Source organism: Rhinopithecus bieti, unplaced genomic scaffold (assembly GCF_001698545.2).
Source record: "Rhinopithecus bieti isolate Rb0 unplaced genomic scaffold, ASM169854v2 scaffold_32422, whole genome shotgun sequence".
Taxonomy (NCBI): domain Eukaryota; kingdom Metazoa; phylum Chordata; class Mammalia; order Primates; family Cercopithecidae; genus Rhinopithecus; species Rhinopithecus bieti.
In genome coordinates this window covers 2,772,918-2,797,043 of record NW_016814631.1, presented here as the reverse complement: position 1 = coordinate 2,797,043, position 24,126 = coordinate 2,772,918, and the positions used below count along the sequence as shown (strand labels likewise).

Genomic DNA, 24,126 nt, shown 5'->3' with positions numbered 1-24,126 from the left:
GGAAATAGTTTGACTCAACTTCTTTTCAGAGCTGGGGGTAGGAAATTTAAATTTTTATTTGGATGATCCCTCATATTTTCAAAACAGCATGAAAAAAATTCACACACCTAGCGTTTTATGTAATTTAAAACCATTCATTCATTCATTCATTCATTCATTCAAATAGAAACAGGGTCTCCTCTCTCTCTGTTGCCCATGCTGGTCTCAAACTCCTGGCCTCAAGCAGTTGTCGTACCTTCACCTCGTAAAGTGCTGGGATTACAGGTGTGAACCACAGTGCCTTGTCTGTTTCTTAAATTCTATGAATATTTGAAGTGATTCTATGAATACTTCCTGATTTTCTCTTCAGAAAAAGAAAGTCTTTAGACTGGCAAAGTCAATATCAGAATCCTAAAGTATAATATCTCCTCTGGGTTTAGAAGATTACATATCAAACTAGGAAATTTAATATACCATCTCAAGTATAGTGTCTCATCTGGGTTTATGAGATTACAAATCAAACTAGGCAACTTACCTTAAAAATTATAGATTTGCAAATTTCAAAGAAAGCCATCTTATTTAATTGATATATTGAAATTTACAACTCACCTTTCAGTGGAATAGTTTTTGTAAATTCATGAGAAAGAAACAAAGTATCAATTTATAGTAGCTGATGGTGTTATAAATCCAGAAGAAGCTCTACACCATTATAAAAATCAAGATTGGTTGCTCACATTTTAGAGTACCAAAGGCAGCAAAATGATATAATTTATAAATAATAAATCTTAAACTGTTGATAAACTAAACTCTGAAGTATTTTTAAAGAGGTCTATTCTAAGCCAATGAGTGACCATAGCCCAAGGAACAGTCTCAAGAGGTCCTGAGAAAGTGTGCCCGAGGCACTGTAGTTACATTTTAGGGAGACAGGAATTGTAGGTAAAAATCAAATCAATACATGGAAGGTGCATATTGGTTCAACCTAAGGAGGCAGGATATCTTGAAGCTGTGGAAGGGGCTGGGTGGAGAGTGAAGGAGGTGGGTGGCTTACAGGTCACATAGGTAGATTCAAAGATTTTCTGATTGGCAATTGGTTGAAAGTGTTAAGCTTTGTCTAAAGACTCAAAGTCAGTTTAGAAATAAATGCTTAAGATAAAGGGAATGGTTGTGGAGGTCAAGGTTCTTGTTATGTACATGAAGCCTCATAGGTAACAGCCTTCAGAGAGAATAGATGGTAAATGTCTCTTTTCAGACCTTAAAGTTGTCAGACTCTCATTTTTAAAATTTTTTATATTTTTGAGACAGGGTCTCGCTCTGTCACCCAGGCTGGAGTACGGTGGCACAGTTATGGATCACTGCAGCCTCAAACTCCTGGGCACACCACCCCTGGCTGATTTTTTTTGTAGAGATGGGGTCTCCCTGTGTTGCCCAGGTTGGTCTGAAACTCCTGGGCTCAAGGGATCCTCCGCTGTTGGCCTTCGAAAGCACCGGGATTACAGGTGTGAGCCACCGTGCTCAGCCCAGACTCTCATTTCATCTCTTAGACCCAGGAAAGACCTAAAAAGGGGGAGGCTTGGCCACATTAATGGAGTTTCTCTACAGGCGCAAGTTCCTCCCACAAGAGACTGCTTTGCAGGGCCATTTCAAGGTATGTCATATAAATATATATTGGGGTAAAATATTTTAATTTCCTTCAGGGCCTGCTATCTGTCATATGATGCTATACCAGAGTCAGGTTGGAACTTAGAATCATATTGCCACAAATAACATGTTTCATCAGTCTTATGGTCTCTATTTCAATGTTAATGTTGGTTAGTTATGCCTAAAATGACTGCGCATATCCAACCTCCCTTTCTGTCATGGCTGGGAATTCAGTTTTTCAGGTTTCTCTGAGGTCCCCTTGACTCAGAGGGGGTCTATTAAGTTGGTTGCAGGGGCCTTAGGATTTTATTATTGGTTTACAAAACACAGAGTGATGACTCTTTGTAATTTTCTATAGTTACCTTTATTCACTTTTCTTTCATAAAAATCAAGGTCCTATGACATTGTGCATTGGAATTTTTAGGGCCACGTTTGTAGAAACGCACTGCTTTGTTCTAGCAGAAAGAGTTTACCCAGTCAGTTCTGACGATTTGTGTGTTACAGACACAATGAATGGAATTTTGTTGCCCTAATTATTTTAATACAGTGTTCTAAGATTCCTGGTTCCTGCAGATGCTTTGAATCATAAGAGGCATTTTGAGACTTAGAAGAGTGAATTTCAAAATGTCATTCACGTATTTTTTTAAATTCACAGTTTCATGAACACTGATATTTTTATTTCCAGGAAGAAAATATATACCTGAAGAAAGCCATATTTAACTTGTCTTTATGAGTCATTGGTTGAGTATGTAAAATATGACTTTTTCCTAAGGCCTTTTATCAGCATATTATTAGGTTTAATTTGAAATTGGGTCCTCAAGCAAGAGTTTCATGTTTTTTCCTACATATTTTTATCTGGTTTACTGAGCAGTCTCAATGCAGTAGGGATGTAACACAGAATGATTTTCTATTTCTCCAGTCACCCCCTTCCTCTGTGCTCTGCCACATCTCCCATTCATGTTCCTTTGTGATATCTTTGGCAAATTCCATAGTTTTCTGGCTAGCTTTTAGTTTTTAAAAATCTAATGTATCAGTGTCAAACTCCAAGATCATATCCTTCCATTGCAAGCCATTCATTTTGGCTCCAGAGACTTAGAGGAGGGAGAGTGTACACTGATCTCTTTCACTCCTCCTGTCACTCCAGCATCTGTATTTGTGGTTGGTGGGGTGGGAGGTTAACCTGGCTCGGAGACATCTTCCTGCACACTTTACCTCTGTTACTGCTCTGGAGGATTGGAGGGTGACTAGGGTAGAGGAAGCTGCTACTCATCCTGGTTTCATCCACTCCTGGTGGCCTCCATTGTGCTTTTCCGTGTACATCATGTCCATGTCTCTTGAGTCAGTGGCCTCCTCTGGCCCTGAGGGAAAGCCACATTTCCTTTGGGCTTTACCAGTGGTCTGTACTCTGCCCCTATGTTGGTGAGTGTTACTTTGGCTGGCCTGAGTAGCCCCTTGGCTTCTGCTGGGATTCTCTCATGCTGTTCAAGGGCCATGGAGGTAGGAAGTGATCATATCTTCCTTTATCTTTTTGTTTTTTCAGGTACACTACCTACCTAGGACTCCTTCAGTAAGCTCTCAGATACCTCCAAGCCCAATTTCTATATTTTCATATGCTTCTAAACTGCCAGAGACATACAGCAAACTTGGTCAAATTTTCTATTCAAAAGGGGCCTACAGTTTTGGTTCTCAGCAAGCCTCCCACCAGGGAGTGAAATGTCAGCCTCCCCTTCATGCAGGTATTCCCACTCTCTATCAGCTATTCTCTTAGAGCTACCCACTCACTGGAAATACTGTATTTCTCATCAGGCTGACAATCCAGATGATTCCCTCCTGATGCACCCCCCCATCCTTTGTTCCTTTGTGTGTTCTTTGTGATTGGATCAGTCGTACTGACTTTTACAAGGCGGGTTGGGGGAAAGCCTAGCCCTAAATATTGGCAGCTCTCTAGAGCTTCTTTTGGTTTTGGCCATGGGTCTTGGTGTCAATTCTGGGCCAATAGGAAAAAATCTCACGAGATTAGGTTATTTTGTGAGTGATAGAAAGCCCAGTGGCTTAAGCAATACAGCGATTATTTTTTTTGTCACTTAAAGGTCCATAAGCTTGCAGGCTACAGCTGGCATGATGGTTCTGTTCCATGAAGTCCTCATGGACCCAGGTCCCTTCCAACTCACTACTCTCATCTAGGTTTTAGCCTTTGTCCTCATGGTCAAGATGATAATACCTATATTCCAAACAGCAGGTTGGCAAAACGGATAAAAAAGAGCAAAAGGCATGCACTTGAAACCTCTTTTAAAAGTTTTCAGGAAGCTGCCGCATAATTCCTTCTTTTACAGTCTACTTAGTTATATCGCCAATTGCAAGGGAGCCTGGAAAATATGGTCTTTATTCTTTGCTTCCAAGTGCCTGGCTAAGAATTACTATGGAAGAATTTTGGAAGACAACTAGCAATCTCTGTCACATCATTGGGTGCTGTGACATCTTTGGAGCTGTGTGCTAACTTGCACCTTTACATTTATCTTCCATATATGAGTTATATATGTAAACACACTCATATTGAATGTCTGTAGGACACAGTGTTTTATTAGATACTTGCAGGCTTCACAGTGAATTGTATACAGTTGGGAGAAAAGTTATATCTCTCAATAATGGTATCTGAGTCACTGATGGAAACAAAGTTTAAAGTTTACTTTTTTGACTGCAGTTGTCCTATTTTGTCCTAATTTTCATTTCTCTAGGAGAAAGAATAGAGCTGCAGTAAGTCAGCTGACATAGAAGTGTGTTTACTGTCACTGTATATTTAGGAGATTGTCATGTCTTTCATACAGACTTTCAGTTGGTGTTGAAAGGGTAATTATATTTTATTAAATTTTAAAAGAATATGTTTTATAATAGCACTATATCAGACATAATAGTTTAACCATACCATAAATGATTGTGAACTGTTGCTATTATAGTGTCAGCATTTATTGGCTTTTACATAAACCTGTTACGTGATAAGTTTCATTTTTCCCCTTCATACCTAGTTGCTGCATAGTAAACAACACTTACACATTCTTGAACTCGTATACATTGACTGAGCTTTTAATTTGCTCAGGAAGTGTAGGATGGTGAATTAGAACGGTTGTCAAACCTTTTCCCCCAAGGTTAACTTGGTAAAAATATTTTTTATAACAAAATCTTTATAGTACTTTGGGAATAAGGCTTTTATGTTGACTTGATTTGAGCTCTAAACTACTTTTATAGATTCCCAGGAGGAAGTTTCCCTACCTCCAGGAAAAATGATGGCCGTTCTTAACAACCCTAGTGGTTTAAAAAACTTGAATTATTAAGCCATTAGACTGGGCTCATATTGTAATTTTCAGTCAGATCCATATTATACATGATAAAATAAATGTAGGCCGTATTCTACAATAAAAATATATGGACATTATGCAGCAATTAGAATAAAACCCAAGACAAGGAAATAACTCAGGTATAGAATAAAAACTAAGACAAGGAACTAACTCAGGTATGTGTTTTAATTTTCTTCCTCACAAATTCAAGATTTTCACTTAAGTCTTTATCCTAAATCTATACACATTTAACAAATTGAGCAAGTTATAGCTAATAAAACCAATTTTCTCTCTAATAAGTAGGAAGCCCATTTTATTCTATAGGCATATTTTCATTAATTTTATTACAAAAGCGATGCTCTTTTTACTTTATTAGCTTACAATTTTAAAACCTGGAAGTTTTGACAGTAGATAAATGGAAGGATGGAAATTTTCTTAATGGGAAGATGGACTCAAACTCTTCCCCCTTCCCCATGTACCCTACCTCTGATGTGGAGTGTCTTACATGTGGCTTTAATAAAGGTTAGTTGTATTTAACTAAATGAAAGATAATATTGTGACCACTTTATTTTGGTCTGCACGTTACAAATCATTTCAGTTTAATTCAGTTTGATTGTAATGTCACAATTTCAAACAGAACATGATATAGTGATATATATTCAACAGTGGTTTTGTAGGGACTATACTGTAGAAATAGAAGAGTGTCAATACCAATTATGTGGCAGTCATATACACATGCAGTCAAAGAGGAGAGAAAATTCAGGTTGACAAAGTTACATTAGAATCAGATGAACTTTGACTTCAGCTTATGCTTGAGCCCTTTATGGATCATGTATTATAAAAAGCTGGACTTGAAAGGTAGGTGTAGCATTTAGTTGTGAATTTTTCTACTAGCTATAATGTAAAAGCAGTTTGCTTTTAAACTTTCTTAAACTCCCTTAAATCCTCAAAAAGACTTAAGATGGGATTAATAGATTCAATTCAAATCCTAGATATTAGAGGGGTTCAGTAAGGTTTTAGATATTTAAAGTGTGTTCTGTGTAAATTACTTGAATTTTCCTGAAATCTAGACCCTTTGCAAAAGGACCTATTGCATCTTGTCCCCTCTGAAAATGGTGTTCAGTGGATTGCGTGTGTTCTGTTATAGGTTCACTACTGTGATAGACAAAGTGGCAAAGAGTGTGTGACCTGTCTGACATTAGCCCCTGTGCAGATGACTTTCCATGCTATTGGAAGCTCCATTGAAGCCAGCCATGATCAGGTATAATATGCCACTGCCATTTTGCTATGTTATGGCCCAGCTTGGAAATGCAAGGCCATCAAAATGGAAGCTATGTGCACACACGCAGCTTTGCTTTCCTTAATACGTTATCCGCTAGCATCATCTGCTAGACTTGAAAAATCAAAATTGACTGTGTTGGGAAATTGATATCATAGGAGATTTAAATTATTTTAGACTTCTTGTTTGCAGTTCATTATTATTTTAAATATAGAATTATTTTATAAGAAAGAAATAGTTGTCCCACGGGTTATTTTTATCTTTAATAGTTACATATGAGAGGAAGGGTCAGCCAAACAATATAAGTAACAGTGGAGTCTCACTGTAATACACTCATTTGGTTCTGTTAAACAGAGTGTTATGTTATAGAATTATAGAATGTACAGTGATACGTCACTTAATGACAAGGATATGTTGTGAGAAATGCATCATGGGGTGATTTTGTTGTTGTGCAAGCATGACAGAATGGACTTACACAAACCTAAATACTAGAGCCTACCACACACCTAGGCTATGTGGTAGAGCCTCCTGCTCCCAGGCTGCAAACGTGTACAGCTTGTTACTGTGTTGAATACCATAGGTAATTGTAATGCAATGGTATCTGTATATTTAAACATAGAAAGGGTACAGTAAAAATATGGTATTGTAACCTTCTGAGAGCACAATTATATTTGTGGTCTGTTATTGACCAAAACATCATCATGCAGCACATGACTGTACATAGAACAACTGTGTAAACTTTCAGAGTCATCAACGTAGTCCCATAACTTGGGATATTATTGAAATGAAGTTCCAGTGTTATTTTTACTTTTGAAGGTTTATTTCTGAAATAAAGCTAAAAATCTGAAAAGCGTATTGTTTCTTAATAAACAAATTCCTTTTATTGTTTAGATAGCAGCTTGAGAATACATCCTGTTTACAAAAGAATACATATTTTTCGTTAAAATAATCACTTTAGACTAAACTAATGTTCTAAATCATAGGATTTCTGGCTTGGAGTCAGAGTAAATAGACATACATAGTTTGCTGTATGACTAACCAGTTATGCTTTCTAAATTAACCATTCATGTACAGAACAACTATAATCCCGCTTTATATCCATTTTTCAGTAAATTTGAGGACTTCTAATAGTCTTACCTAACTAATCTTCTTTTCTTCTATCTCAGTAGTACCTCTTGCTTGGAAAGAATAAATAGGCTATCTTCTCAGACTCATGATTTATCATTGTCCAACTCCAACAAGATCTTGGAAAACATTCTTAAGGGCACACCTTTCTAGTTCACAATGTCTCTGACATTGTTTGTTTCCAGTCATTATTCATTCATTGGTGGGAAGTATTGTGATATTTAGGGAAGATCAAATAATTGATGGTCAGAAAATCGGAGTTTTAGGAATGAACCATAGTCTAGGTTTGCTGCAGCTACCTGGATGGATTCTGTTACTTCCTTGCAACTCTGTTTCCTGGTTATGTTAAATGAAGGAGTTGGGTTAGATGACTTACAAGATCCATTCCAGTGCTGTTACGATTCTATAGCTGATCTTCCTGGTCCAGGTTGAATGAGCCCAACCAAAAATAAACAATTGTAGCATATTAATATGGAAAGCAGCTTAGAGACCACTCCAGTGCCTCTGAGGGTTTTACTTTGACATACGCCCTAGCTGTAGAAGAGAGTGCAGTAGGAACCTGAGGGGCATGGCCTAAATTAGCTTACAGAAGAGTATTACATTTCCTTGTATAAACTATAAATTGTATGCTAGGTGCTAAGGATACATGAGGAGAATGTCAGACATAGTTCTTGCTCTCATGGAGCTTACAGTCTAGCAACTTCACCTTTTTGAATACTGGGCAAGTACAGTGTAATTAACTTTATATCTATCTATGTATCCACTCATGGTAGAGGTAAATGTCAAAAGCAGCATGGGATACCTGTCTTGGAAAGGTCTCTTCTAAGACTGAGCAAAGAAATGAAAGAGCGCATCAGTAACCCATACCTCTGAAAAGAGCAACCCACTGTTGACAGAGGTGGCATGTTGCTGTAACACTGGAGTGAGAGTGCAGACTGGGATCAAATGCAGTTTTGCCTTGAACTAGCTTTGGGACCTTGTTTCTTCACCTCTTGGGGATTTGGCTTCTTCATATATAAGATAATGAGGCTAGTTCAGGCTTGTGCCAAGTTCCTATGCCAAGGTACTCTAAGTTCAGGGCTAATGTTCACCCATATGACACCTTTACAAATTAGAAAAATAGTACCTCTTCCTCAAGGCATTTTACTGCCATCTGACAGAAAATATTTGTAATAAATCCACAATAACTGCAATGTGAATGCACCCCATTGAGGTGTGCAGTGTACACCTGCACGACTCTACATAGACTCACTACATCTAACTGAATGTCAGTTGCACTCAGTGATAAATTAAGATATTTTTATATTAAAGCAAATACAACTATTTTATAGACGACAAATTTGCATGAAATTTTAAGATAGAAACTTTCAGGAAATGTATTGATGATGGTCAAATTGGTAGATGAATAAATGACTGAAATAAATGACGGACAGGAATAATCATCCTGTACATCAAACACTATTGTAGTGGCCTAGGAGGTGGAAAGTAGGTGGTGTGATCACTGCTCCTCTCTTGTTCTTGGATAATTGGGCTCCCTGGAGAAAGGAGACACAAAGTAAACCCCCACTTCATGCCCTCTGGCTTTTCTGCATTATGTTGCCATTACCCTCTCCCCAACCTGAGGGTCTAAGGAAAATGTACTCCTTCACCATAGCAGCATCAACTTGATCTCATAAGGTGGAAAACTTGGACCACTAAATGCTTTTTCACCCATTAATTTGTAAATGCTAGTAAACAGGGAAACATTTTAAAGCAAGAAAAATCATAATCATTTTTTTAAAAGTTTCTAATCATAATCCATTTGGCCCAATGCAGTTGACCAAACAGAATTGGTATTCTGAGAAAAAAAGTATATGTGACATTTGGAAGTGGTCCTTCTTAGGAAACTCAGGTTGTTCTTACCTGTGTGGAAAACGAAGGCAAGAAATGGAAGAACTCTCTAGACTTGAACCTTTATAGCTTATCTTCTTATTGTTTAGAAATGTAACTGTAGGAGCTTCGTGAAGTGGAAATTGAATATATTACCTTGTGCATTCATTTGCTGTATTAAAGGGTAACAGGACAGAGACTGTTAAGTGAAATTTCTCTATCAGAAGTTGATATGGATATGCAAAATGATCAGGGGAAAGATTCAATACCATCTATATGCTGGTGATGTCCAAATTTATAGAACACTTTGTTCCCTGCCTCCCCCTGCCATGCGTGCTCCTACCTCTTCTGTCCTTTCCTCTGTCCCAGTGAATGTTACCATCATTACCTTGTTGCTCAGACCATCCTTGGAGTTTTCCTTGAACCCCTAGTCCCCCTCACATGCTACATATTGTCCCAGTATCTCTTCCTCTAAATTATGTCTCTGACCTGACCGCTTTTCACCACCTCCAATTTTACCATTCTAGCTTAAGTCACTATCATTTTTAACCCCGATGACTGCAGTAGCCTCTAAACTAGCCTCATTTTTTCTACCTTTGTTCCACTGTGGTCTCTCTTTCACATATTATTTTGAGACATAGTCTTGCTGTGTCACCCAGGCTGGAGTGCAGTGGCACAATCACAACTTATTGTAGCCTCCGTCTCCTGGGCTCAGGCAATCCTCCCACCTCAGCCTCCCAAAGTGCTGGGATTATAGGTGTGAAAAATTAATCTGATTACATTACTCAGCTACACAAAACCTTCCAATGGCTTCCCATCACACCTCCTATTAAATGCAAAAAATTTTTCTATGACATGCAAACTCCTATATGATTTGGCCCCCTCCACTTCTCTACATTCAATTCCTACCACTTTCCTGTTCATCAGTTCTGTCCCAGTCTCCCTGACCTTGTTGTCAGTTACATGATGGTTGGTGAAAGAAACCACTCCAAAGGCTACATACTATAGATTCCATTTATATGACCTTCTGGAAAAATCAAAACTATAGAGATAGAAAACAGATGAGTGGTTGCAGGGGCTGGGGGTATGGAGGGGAATTAACTACAAAGTATCATGAGGGAATTTTTGGAGGTGATGGAAATGTGTTACATCTTGATTGTGGTGGTAGAAACATGACAGTATGCATTTGTCAAACTCACAGAACTACACTCTAAAAAGGGTAAATTTTACTGTATATAGATAATACTTGATTAAACCTAATGTTTAAAAAAAAAAAAACAGCCAGATTCATTGCTTTATCACCTACTCATGCAGTCTTGAGTCCGAGGAAATGTGAAGGATGCCATCCTTTTGCCTCTCCTGTGCTCTCTTGGTGTGTTGGCTCCACCTTGGAATGAACTAAATTTAACCCATAGCCTGGTTTAGAGCTTCTCCAACTGCCAGTGATTAGTTAAGGCCTGCTTCAGACTCTTTTTTTTGAGATGAAGTCTCGCTTTGTCGCCCAGGCTAGAGTGCAGTGACGTTGTCTTGGCTCACTGCATCCTCCGCTTCCTGGGTTCAAGTGATTCTCCTGCCTCAGCCTGCTGAGTAGCTGGGATTACAGGCGCATGCCACCACGCCCAGCTAATTTTTGTATTTTTAGTAGAGAAGGGGTTTCACCATGTTGGGCAGGCTGGTCTCGGACACCTGACCTCATGATCCACCCACCTCAGCCCCTCAAAGTGCTGGGATTACAGGCGTGAGCCACCACACCCGGCCCAGACTTCTTAAAGTAATTATCAGTCTTCAAAAAGTGGTCTAAGCCCACTCCTGTCTGACTTTAGGGGAGACGTCTGTAGGCCATAGTTTCCTGTCCTGGAACCCTGAATTCTCATCCAGACAGTGGGCATTCAGGCTGGGTTTGCTTGGAGGTCCCCGTGGTGTCTTGGAGAGAATGTTTTGACATTTGTTTACCTTATTCACAACAAATATGATATTAGAAATTCACACTCAAATTAGTTTAATTGTCCAGAATAAAAACATAGCTTAAATTTTCAGATACAGATTTCTCAGCAAACATGAGCTAACTGTGATCAACTGTGTATAGGAATACTCCTTTAGACACTAGCGCATACAAAGGTCACTGATTTACAGTCTTAGTCCTTGCTAAGCCAATTGTCTTATGAAATTTCGAACTTGTCATTTATTTTTTAAGATTGAGCTGGTGAGGGTTTTGCTCAATATTTTTCAGTATATCCTATTTGGAGGTTGGTTGTATTGGTTAGTGTATGTTATTAAAAGGGACATTCTTAGTAATAGTTCAAGAGGGTTTTGTAATCTCCTAGCTTGACGTAACTCACCAAGTATTATTCTTGACTCTGTCGTGACACCCTTTCTACATGTTTCCTCATCACTTTTGGATGTTACTATCTTTTCCTGTCTCCTTTAATTACATTAGTCACCTTCTAGTTACAGCCCCAAAGTCATAAACTTCCTTCCCTGTCGTCGTTTTCTTTTTATTCATCTTCATTCTGATTGCATTGTCAATATCACCAAATCTCACAAAGATTGGGTAAGTAGATGTAGCTTAGTAAAAACACTCTAGCTTCTAATTTCTAGTTGATAGTTTTATTGCTGCCTACCTTATTGTGTTGAGGTTAGATCTTGAACTTACTTGCTTTATATAAATGAAAGAATGAATTAGTAAATCAACCACCTAACCAACCATTAACTAGTCAATGAAGTTTAACATATGTATATTAGTATTTACTGTCATCTGACTTCTAGTCAATAAAAGCAAGATTACCACATAGAGTAAATGACTGCATATTTCATACATTACAAATGCTCTTCAACCCATCTAAATTGAAAATACTATAAGTAGAAAATGCATTTAGTGCACCTAACCTACTGAACAGCATCGTTTAGCCTAGCCTACCTCATTAGTTGTTTTTCCGCATTATCAAGTGGCTGACTGGAAGCTGCAGTTTGCTGCTGCCACCCAGAATCTCAAGAGAGTACAGTGTGCATATTACTAACCCAGGAAAAGTTCAAAATTGGAAATACAGTTCCTTCTGAATGTGTATCACCATTTTAAAGTCAAAAAATCATAAGTTGAATCATTGTAAGTTGGGAACCATTTGTATTTGGAATAAAAATCCAATTCTACAAGGGAAAATAAGCAAGAACCATATGCTAGCTATTGTGCTAGGCTCTCCATACATTGTTTTGCTTAATTCTCAGAATAATGAGGTATAAACTCTAGCAGTTGTATATTTGCTAAATCACCTTTAAGGGTTTATGTCCAGATTAGTAAAATTAAGCTGAATTGTTTCGAATGTGTATGCTTTGACTAGGATTCTAGTCAGGCCTCTTGATGAAAGGACATTTATGAAGTGTAACAATTTACAAATCTAATGGGTATTCTATTTTTGATTAAGTTCTGCTTGTAGTTTATTCTCTGATTAATTAAAAGTCTCCTCGCCTGAGTAATTAGGCTGTAATGTCTTACGCCTAATGGTATTTTAGAAATAAGAAAACGAAAGCTTTCCCACGTGTTACCCCAACATATATTATCACGACAATAATATATTGATTGTAGACTATGTACAGAACTTTTGCAGTACGAGATGGTCTTAAGTGATAGTATCTGTACTCCCTTGCCCTTGAGGTAATTATGGTCTAATGGAGCGTATCAGCCAGGATGCTTTTGGCTACAAGTAACAGGAAACCTGACTCATACTGGCTTAAATAATAACGAACCTCATTATCTCACATAACAGGAAGTTCAAAGGAAGGGTGAGCTCCAGGGTTTGTGATAAAGCAGCTCAATGATGTCAGCAAGTTCTCAGGTTATTCCCATTTCTTAGCTCTGCCATCCTCCACTACATCCTCTGACTCAGAAAGATGACCACAGGAGTTCTCTGTGTTGTGTGCAGTATAACCACATCCAGAAGGAGAGAGCTGATCTTCTTGTGTCCTGGGCAAAGACATCTGTACTAGGAACCCCTCCAGCTATCTTTCCCTCAATTTATAAGCCTGGGTTGGGTTGGTCATGTGCCCATTTCTACACCAGTTGCTGGCAGGAGAAGTAACCGCTTCTGGTTTAAATGCTTGGGGTGAAGTAGTTGTTGAGGAATCAACCACAAGGACTACTACAAAAGGGATCAAGTGTCACATACGTAATTTTAAATTTTCTAGTAGCTGCATTTTAAAAAGTCCAAAGAAGGCCGGGCGTGGTGGCTCAAGCCTGTAATCCCAGCACTTTGGGAGGCCAAGACGGGCGGATCACGAGGTCAGGAGATCGAGACCATCCTGGCTGACACGGTGAAACCTCGTCTCTACTAAAAAAATACAAAAAACTAGCAGGGCGAGGTGGCGGGCACCTGTAGTCCCAGCTACTCGGGAGGCTGAGGCAGGAGAATGGCGTAAATCCGGGAGGCGGAGCTTGCAGTGAGCTGAGATCCGGCCACTGCACTCCAGCCCGGGCGACAGAGCGAGACTCCGCCTCAAAAAAAAAAAAAAAAAAAAAGCCAAAAGAAACAGTTTAAATTAATTGTGGTGATATGTTTTATTTAACCCAATATATCTGAAATATCATCTCAACATATAATCGATAACTTTTAAGATTATTGAGATACTATTCTTTCATACTTGAAATCTGGTATGTATTTTATACTTCTAATACATCTGATTTAAAACTATTACATTTCAGGTGCTCGGTAGCCACATGGGTGTTGGATGCACAAGTCTATAGGATGAAATCTCAAGAGATTGTGATTTGGTTCTTTGCCTGTGTCTCCAATCTCATCTTTTACCATTCACCCTGTACTTAACTTATACCCACGCTTTATGCTCTAGCAGTCCTGAGTTACCACATTTCATGCTCTTGTTATCTGTACCTTTGCGTGTGTGTTCCCTCTGCCTGGCCCATTCTCTCCTTGCTCACAGGGGAATTTTAATTGTTCTGTCAGATTCAACCAAGATGTCACTCCAGTCAATAGGCCTTCCCAAAACCAAGAGAGAGTTAAACCTATGCTTCCTTTGTGCTCTGTCTGTACGTTGTACATTATCCATTGTTACGCTTATCAGACTGTCTCCCAAGATCTCTTCATGTTGATCTACCCCACTGGGCAGTGATCTCCTTGAGATCCAGGGCAGAGTCTTACTTACCTCAGTATTCTCAGTGTTTCTGCTCTTGCACTTAAGAGGTACTTGATATATGCTTATAGGATGGGAGTAATTGAATTTCTAAGAAAATTAGAATGACTTAGATTTGGTAGAATTCGTTTAAAATTAGTGAGAGAAATAGAATGTATGGCCTAGTAAGCTTTTTCCAGTGGTGGCCCTATAAGGACATTTTTTTGTGAAAGAATCCCAGAGCTTGATTTTGGTGTATTCATGTACTCTAAATACATGTAATTGGCCTTAGGAATCCATCATATATCTCCATTAGTTCTTTTCTCTGTTTATAACTTTTCATTGTTCTAACCTATTATGCATATGAGTACATTTTTCATGGTGTCCTAAATTACTTTCTTCAAGTACCAGGGTCAGCCTCCTTATTCTAGCAATGTAGTGTACAAGTCACTATTCACCGAATAATGTCATTCATGACTGCATTCCTCAGAATCTAAAGAGACATCATAGGTTTGAGCAAGAATTTACCAAGACAAAGTTTTTTATTAATATGAAAGACATACTTAAGTGACATTGCATAATAAGAGATTCCATGTCATCATCCTAGGGGTCACTGCAGTGGGTCCTGGCATTCTTTGTTTGAGATAGATTCAGTGCAGGTTTTGAACTTCAGCGGCTTTGCTTGCTGTGTACGTCAGCAGTGCTGAGTGCTGTGAGGTGTGGAAAGATTGGGTCTAATCACTGCCGCTGGCAACTTCCAGGAGGTCCTGGAGCTGCCAAAATTCAAAATATAACTTGATTTTTGTTTACTTTTTATGAATTAGAGTGCTAAGACAGATATGTGACAAAGGAACATCAACTTTAATGTTTGCTTTGGTAAAGTGCTTTCGTATTTGTTGATTTTTTTTTTTATTTCAAAATGTGTCCTCCTTCCGAAACTTGTCCCTTGATTTTAGAACTAAAATGTCTTCTGCCAACATTTAACTTTATTATATACAATTTTCCTTTTACACAAATTGTATTTTATAGTTAAGGAATTTAATCATATCTTCAAAAAAAATTACAGCAGGAAAAGTCACCAGGAGCTTCTCACCACAGGATAGATATTATTCTATCTAAATAATAGACTAAAAATAGATAGACTCTGGATGAAAACAAGAGTCAGTAAACTATGGGCTGTGAGTCAGATTCAGCCCACGACCTGAACTAAGAATGGCTTTTACATTTTGAAATGACTGAAAAATATCACAAGAAAAATAATATTTCGTGACATGTGAAAATTATACAGAATTTGAATTTTAGTGCCTCTAAATACAGCTTTACTGGGACACAACCACAACCATTATTTTGGTATTGCCTATGGCCACTTTCACACTGTGACGACAGATATGAGTAGTTACGACAGAGACCTTATTGCCTGCAAGTCCTAAAATATTTACTATCTCTTTTTACAGGAAAAGTTTGCCAGTTCAATCCTAGGATTAGAAGGAAGAAGCCTTAAGCATTCACCTTCTGAATTTTGTATCAAATATTGCCTTAAACGTGGTTATTCAGAGTCTATTCTCTTTTGGAAAGAAGCCAGTTTTCTGGAAATAATGCCCATTTTATAGCACAATTAGATTTGACTGTGAATTTTGAATTTATTTACTCAACAGTGGAAACCAATTTTATTTTCTGAAGGAATAATAAATAAGTCTGTCTTCATCAGTATTTATCAGAGCGTTAAAAGAATGTTTGCCTATGGCAAAGGTTACTTTTCTCTCCTTGCTGAAATTCCATTTAGAAACACTTCTGAGCTGAACTTTTTTTTAAGTAATGAAGAATATTCTGCTATTTCCATAGTGATCTTTCACTTTCTTCATTTCAGATGTATAAGCAGTTTCCAGAACCAACAGTGAGTTATAGGGAAGCTAGTGGGAAGACTGAATATTGTGTATTGTATAACTGACTTATAATTTCATATATGCTTAGAACAGCATGACCACATTTCTGAGAGGTTGCATATATCCAATGATATTGTGCACACAAGTGACTTATTAATTTGAGCTATAAAATAATTTTGGACTAGAGTCAAAACCCACGAACTTACTGCTTTCCGTCTTCCACTTTTTTTTTTTCCTGAAATGATGAATAACAGCTATTTTAATCGGCAAAAAGTGTGACATTTTAGAATTAAAAAAACCTAACTTTTCACACTAAAAAAGACTAAAAATGTGGTTATTTAATCTGTGCCTCAGTTTATCTGTAGCTTGGTATTCCATAACAGGTTATCTCTGGAGATAATTTTATGTTAATGATCTCATAGGAGACAAAGTATAAATAGAACCCAAAGTGTTTTCTAGATTTTCTAGTAAGTTTTGTTCGGTTTTGGACCTGTGTATATGCTCCTTATCAGTAGTTCCTTCATTTTAATTTTATTTATTTATTTATTTATTTATTTATTTATTTATTTATTTATTTAAGACCACCCTGGGCAACTCATTCTGTTGCCCAGGGTGGAGTGCAAGTGGCACAATCATAGCTCACTATAACCTCAAACTCCTGAGCACAAGCAATCCTGCCACTTCAGCCTCCTGAGTTGCTGGGACTACAGGCACTCGCCAGCACACCTAGTAAGCTCATTTCTTTTCTTTTTTTTTTTTCCTTTTCTTAGTTACCCAGTCTGGTCTTGAGTTCCTGTGCTCAATTGATCCTTCCACCTCAAGCGCCCAAAGTGATGAGATTACAGGCATGAGCCATCATGCCTGCCCAGTTTCTTCATTTTAAATTCAGTATTCTAATTCTTAGTGTCCCCTCTAAATTAAAAATATTGAGGTAGGAATTTACTATTCCTATTATTCTGTATGCCTCTATGTTTGATATTGATTTGAAGATCTTTGGGGAAATATTCTAAAAACCTTTCTGTTAACAGTTCACTACTAATGAATCAAACCAGATACATTATTAAACCAATAAATACCATATGTATATAATTGGCTAAATAGATGTGAAAGTTATAGTGGAAAACTGTTGCCTATATAGACTTTTTTAAAGTGACGATCAATGGAATATAGTTCCCTAGGCCACGGATTTGAGAGCGTTATTGGCCACTGGAGGTCACTTTTACAACCTAAAGAGTATTACCTTCCTCATAAACTTAAATTATGGTGTTGTGTATGATTTATTACACTATTTAAAACTGAAAAGCGGTAACCTTCTCTCCCTTAGCAATACACCTTCAATTAAGTCATGCCTCTCCCCATGTCCAAAATTCCTTTTTAGACAAATCAGTTACTGGTTATTTTTCAAAGTTTTCAGTATTATTCTTTCATTGCTAATAGTTATTTGGCCTGCTCTCTTTGTTTCTACGTTGGCACTGAATGCCTTTTTAGATTACATATTTTTTTAAATACCCTTTAGTTAATTGGCTTCTCTTTTGCATCCTCTGATGGAAGAAGTTGGAAGGTATTTTTAAACCCCCAAATATTTAACATATGTGAAATTAAATTTTAAGGGCAAAGTAGTGATAAAAAAAAGTCTTCTGTTACCCTTCACAGATGAAACAGTGATAATGCTACCAGCAAACCTAGGTCAGGGTTTCTACTGTTTGGTAAGAAGAGTCATTGCTCTAGGTCAGGCGTGGTGGCTTGTGCCTGTAACCCCAGCACTTTGGGAGGCCAAGGCGGGCAGATTGCTTGAGCCCAGTAGTTCGCAGCTAACCTGGGCAACATGGCAAAACCCCATCTCTACAGAAAATACCAAAAAAATTAGTTGGGCGTGGTGGTGTGTATGTACAGTCACAGCTACTCAGGAGGCTGAGGTGGTAGGATCCCTTGAGCCTGGGAGTTTGAGGCTTCAATGAGTCATGATCACATCACTGCACTCCAACCTGGGTGACAGAGCGAGACCCTGTTTCCAAAAAAAAAGAAGTCAGTGCCCTATCAAGACCCACACTTAAATGTCTTACTCTAAAAGACAGATATGCTGAAGACCTGGAAGGTAGAGATTGCAGTGAGCCACCGTTGCATTCCAGCCTGGGCGACAGAGTGAGACCCTGTCTCAAAAAAAAAAAAAAAAAAAAAAAAAAAAGAAATTTTTTCAGCACAGGGAGAAGGTTGCCTTGAGGTCAGAGTCTCCTTATCCATGCATTTCTGCTTCCTAGACAACTGTTTGCTGGGATTCTCACCTATAATTTCCTTACTATCTGTTTGACTTGTTCCACCTACTTAATTTGAACTCTGACTTCTGGTTACTTACGTAGGGTCTCCACTGTTGGTTTGTCTTGCCTATGGTACTTTTGTACTCTATGATCTTGCACTGTTTAACTGATCCTTGACTCTGGCTTCTGACTATTCTTGTCTGCACTTTACATTTCAGGGACTTATTCTCATATTTCTCTCCAAATCCAAAACTGCTGAAGGTTGACAGAATTCCACTTTATAGATATTCTATAGCCATTATGAAATCCAGAGAGTATCAGTCTACTTGCTGGTAGAACCGACATTCAGGCTGTCCCCTGATACTGCTGTGCCAATTGTTAAAATGTTTAAATACTTCCATTCCGCATGGCAAATAGCTGCTATCTCATTCTTCACCCCCTGCCATCATGGCCTCATGTCAGGGACCTCTGGGACTTCCCCATGGTCTAGGAACTAATAGGTTGTTATTTGGCCCAGCAGTTTTCAGAACTCTGTTTTCTTGTCCAGTTTTGTTTTCAGTTTTCATGGCACACTATTAAATATTTTTAATACTACTGCTGCTTTCAGAAGTATATGTAAGAGTTAAGGTCTTCAGGAAAAAAAAAAATCCAAAATTGTTCATTTTCAAAGATTTTTTAGAATTTTCGATGAGGATCAAGAAACATTTTATTCACTCAACAGTCATGTTTTAACCACCAGCTGCATGTCCACCACTGTACTAGATGCTAAGAAGTATCTTCTATTTTGTAAATAAAGAAAGTCCTAAATTGAATATAATTAAAAGCTAGAGACAAGGATTATATAAGAAGTCTCTGTAACTTGTACTCAGTTTTGCTGTGAATCTAAAACTGTTCTAAAAAATAAATCCTTAAAAAGGAAAAAAAATGTTAGAGAAGAAATAAAACATATACAGAAAACAATTGAGGACCAATTGCAAACCAATATGATTTTGTGCCAGAAATGTTTTAAAAATCTACATATTGAATCTACATATACACACTGAAGAGCTATGGAGTATAGGAATGATCAAAAACAGAAGAATTAATCTGATTAAGCCTCTTTTAGGAGTTAATGGACCAAAAATTGAAAGGCAGATTATAAGGACATTCCACATAGGGGAAACAGCATGAGAAAAGGTAGAAAAATGGAAGTTGACAAAGAATATGTGGGGATAGAAAATTCAACTTGGTGGGAGCTCCAGACATAAATGATTGTACATGAGATCAAGGCAGGTGAATACATTCTTGAAAGGTAGGCTGAGCAGTATGAAATTTATGTTCTTTGCAACAAAGAACCATTCTTCATTCAGGAACAAGGGATGTGATTATGCTGGTGTCTGTAAGATCAATCTAGCAGCCAGATGCAGAACTGAGTGTGATGAGGAGGAAGGCTTCTATCATAGGAATTTGGGAATGGATACTGATCACCTTGATGGGTGTGACTCTGAAAATGGCAAGGAAAGCAGCATCTCTCCCAAAGAGATATTGCAGAGAAAAAATCAGCAGGCCTTGATGACCAGCTGAGTATGAAAGAGTGAAAAAAAGCTCTTGATAGTTCTAAAGGTAGACTATCCAAAGAACAGAGTGAGAGCTGAACAAATTCCCTTTCCAAAAAACAATAGAGCTAGACAAAATTGTCAAAAACAGCAACTTTAGGACTCTGGAAATTGATAAAAGACACTCAACAAATTGAGAAGCATTTATTCATAGACAAACTATAGTGCTCCAAGTAAGTTAATTACGATTTTGTGGTGTTTCTGCCTGGGGGTGCTCCCATCCCCCATCTGCAGACTCAGCACAATAGTTCTACAAGCGTAAAGAAGGCCATGAAAACCATCAGCTTCACTGATGGAGTGCCCTTCCTTGATATGAAATGGAACGTGAAAGCCCTGTGCCCACCAACGTTATGAGTAACAGTAGACATCTTGGTAAGAAACAAAGGCTAGCTAGCTACTCAGTGAGCCTGAGGTTACATTCTTAGTTGGGGCCAACAGTATATCAGCAGACTAGCCAGAAATTTATCAGGGAGATTTGGGAAAATGGCACAGTGATAGGGAGCCTTGATAAACTCACTGAAACACTTCAAACACAAGCAGGAGATATCAGAGAGGACTCAAGCTACCTATACACCCTGGATGACTGTGAAATCTGCACATATGCAGAGAAGATGCAAAAAGGCCTGGCAGAAAGTAAATGCCAGGGCAGACTTGAAAACTGCCTGAGTTTGTAATGGGCTCCCCCAGCCCAACCACAGACCCATGGGCACAGGATAAAAGCTTTACTCGCTTGGGGTATTTGAGCATAACCACTGACTAATTACTGGCTGACCACTAAGCTGTGTAGACATGGGAGTGACCCCTAAGAAATGAGGCTTAAAATAAAACAAAATAAGTTTTAAAAAATTAAATAGAGAGACAAACAGCCATGCACTCTGAAGGAGATGGATTCCACAGATTTAGTTTAGGCAAGTTAATAAAACCACAGCAAGAACAACAATCCTGAGGGAAGAACATAAAAATCCAGAGTTAGTACAATATTGTACCTAAAATTCAAGCTTAAAAAATTACAAGGTATTTAAATAAAGAAAAGGGTGACCAATACTTAGGGGGAAAAAGCAGTGAGTGGAAGTGGAAACTGAGTGTTTCTGAGTGGGCTCAGATGTACTATGCAGACAGATACTTCAAAGCAGCTAAAATATATTCGAGGAATTAAAGAAAACCAGGATTACAGGAAAGTATAACAACAATGGCTCAACAAATAAAGAATCTCAGGATAAATTATTTAAAAAGTCAAATGGAAATTCTGGAGTTGAAAAGTACAATAACCAAAATGAAAAATTATCACTAGAGTAACTCAATAACAGATTCAAGATGGCAGAAGAACCCACACCCATGGACTTCAGAATAGATCAGCAGGTAGTTTTGGAAGGAAGAAGCAAAATGTTCTTTATTTCCAGATGATGTGATCCTGTATGTAGAAAATCCTGAGAAATACCCACCCCCCACACACATACACACACACACTCTATTAGAACTAATAAACAAGTTCAGTTACAGGATATAATTTACAGATGAATATACAAAAATTTGTTGTATTTGTATATACTGGGAAAAAAAAATCCAAAAATGAAATTAAGACCATTTCATTCACAATAGCATCAAAAAAAATAAAATACTTAAGAATCAGTTTAAACACAGAGGTGCAGGACTTGCACATGGAAAACTATAAAACATTGCTAAAAGAAATTAAAGATCTAAAACAAATGAGAAGTATTCAATGTTCATGGATTAGATGAACCTTTAGTGTTAAGTTGGCACTTTCTCTTAAATTGACCTATAGATTTAATACAATCCCTATCAAAATCCCAGCAGGCTTTTGGGGATAGAAATTGACAAGCTGATCCTAAAGTGTATATGGAAATGCAAAGAGACCAGAATCGCTAAAACAGTTTTGAAAAGGAAGAACACAATTGAAACATTTATACTACTGAATTTTAAGTTTTACTGTGAAACTACAGTACTCTACTTAGCGGCATTAAGGATAGACATGTAGATCAATGAAACAGAATTGAGAGACCAGAAATGAACTTTTATATTTTTTTGATCAATTTTCAATAAAAGTGCCAAGGAAATTTAATCAGGAAAGAATAATATTTTCAACAGAGGGTACTGGGAAAATAAAATATTCATATGAAAAAGATGAATTTGGAGCCTTACCTCATACCATGTGCAAAAATTAACTCAAAATAGGTAATAGACTTAAATGTAAAACCGAAAACTGTAAAACTTCTCAAAGAACCATAGGAGAAATGTTCATGATCTTGGGTTAGGCGAAGAGTTCTTAGATACGACACCAAAATCATGGTCCATAAAAGAAGAAATTGCTAAATCGGACTTTACCAAAATTTAAAACTTTTGTACATTAACAACATTATTAAGAAAATGAAAATTGAGAGCCACCTCATGGTGGGGCACCAGCTGCCACCCACACGGGAGGGTTGGAAAAGTGGGGGACGTGGTTGTGGGCAAAGACAAGTGCAGGGAGCAGCAGTTCCTCTTGCTGTCTCTGTCCCACATCCGGTCATCATGAAGAGCTCCCCCACGGTGTTGTGCATCAACCTGGAGGTGCTCCTGGTCAAGGCCACACAATTCTTTGTTAAGTCTCTAACCACCTATTCCTATAGTCATGGCAGTGGAAAAAAGAAAGCACTAACAGTAAATTAGCAAATACAGCAGAGGAATCAGAAATTTTTCAGTTTCTTGAAGGTATATTATTGCCAAAGAAGGTTTTCACTAGTAAATACCTGAAAGTTCTTAAAGAGGAAAGGAGGGAAGATGAAGATGAGGAGGAGGGGTAGAATGACTATGACGGTGAAAGTGATGATGATGAGGGTGAACACTAAACCAAAAGAGAAGTGCTTTATCACCCTGGTGTGGACACTTCTGGATTAGCTCCATTGCTTAGAAGTAAGCACAACACTGCATATTTAGTTTCCTCACTTTTTCAGATGTCCAGTAGGTTGTTTCCCTTCAAGGATGAGATAGAGTATCTCATGCACCGACACCATAAGTAGCCAAAGAGGAAAGAACCCAGAGAGCAGCCTCTCTTTGATGAGTCCACACTGCATTTAGTGGTCACCAAGAACATTGCCCACCCAGGCAGGCACTGCCAGTTGACCTGCTGCAGCTCCAAACTGCAAGGCAGGGATGATTCTAATTAGCTATTAAATTTACAAATAGATTTGAAGAGCTTCTAAATATCAGTTGTGTAAATCCATTGATATGGCTTGGCACTAAAACCTCATCTTTAATTGTAGTTCCTATAATCCCCACATGTTGTGGGAGGGACCAAGTGGAGATAACCGAATCATGGGTACAGTTTCCCCCATCCTGTTCTCATGATGTGAGTGAGTTCTCAGGAGATCTAATGGATTTATTAGGGGCTTCCCCCTTCACTGGGCACTCATTCTTCTCCTTGGTGCTGCTATGTGAAGAAGCATGTGTTTGTTTCCTCTTCCGCCATGGTTGTAAGTTTCCTGAGGCCTCCCCAATCATGCTGAACTGTGAGCCAGTTAAACCTGTTTCCTTTATAAATTACCCAGTCTCGGGTGTGTCTTTATTAGCAGCGTGAGAACGGACTAATACATCCATACATCCACATATGTATATTTTGAAATTAGTTCTTGTAAACAACTATATTTAGTTTTAGCTAAATATATAGTTTATAGGTAGTGTGTTACATTTAAATTGTACTATTTGTACAAAGTTGACTATTTTTCCAGTTATTATTTTTTTTTACTGTAAGGAAATATACTTTCCAGCTGGGCATGGTGGCTTACACCTGTAATCCCAGCACTTTGGGAGGCTGAGGTGGGCGGATCACCTGAGGTTGGAAGTTCGAGACCAGCCTGACCAACCTGGAGAAACCCCATCTCTATTTTAAAAAATACAAAATTAGCCGGGCGTGGTGGCGCATGCCTGTAATCCCAGCTATTCGGGAGGCTGCGGCAGGAGAATCGCTTGAACCCGGGAGGCGGAGGTTGCCATGAGCCGAGATCATGCCATTGCTCTCCAGTCTGGGCAACAAGAGCGAAACTCTGTCTCAAAAAA

The 24,126-nt window shown here is 38.2% G+C and overlaps 1 protein-coding gene and 1 pseudogene across 7 annotated transcripts in view; both read left to right on the top strand.

The window, feature by feature from the left end:
- Positions 1 to 24,126, top strand: part of STAU2 (staufen double-stranded RNA binding protein 2) — a 344,502-nt gene that overhangs the window by 229,770 nt on the left and 90,606 nt on the right. For 5 of the 7 annotated variants that reach the window (XM_017851604.1, XM_017851602.1, XM_017851600.1 and 2 more), the window contains one exon: positions 6,097 to 6,210. The exons of the other annotated variants lie outside the window; for them this stretch is intronic. In XM_017851604.1, the coding sequence (XP_017707093.1) occupies positions 6,097 to 6,210 (114 nt within the window). The remainder of the gene's footprint in view (positions 1 to 6,096; positions 6,211 to 24,126) is intronic. 7 annotated transcript variants of the gene reach the window in all.
- LOC108515022 (chromatin accessibility complex protein 1 pseudogene) lies at positions 12,831 to 22,919 on the top strand (annotated as a pseudogene).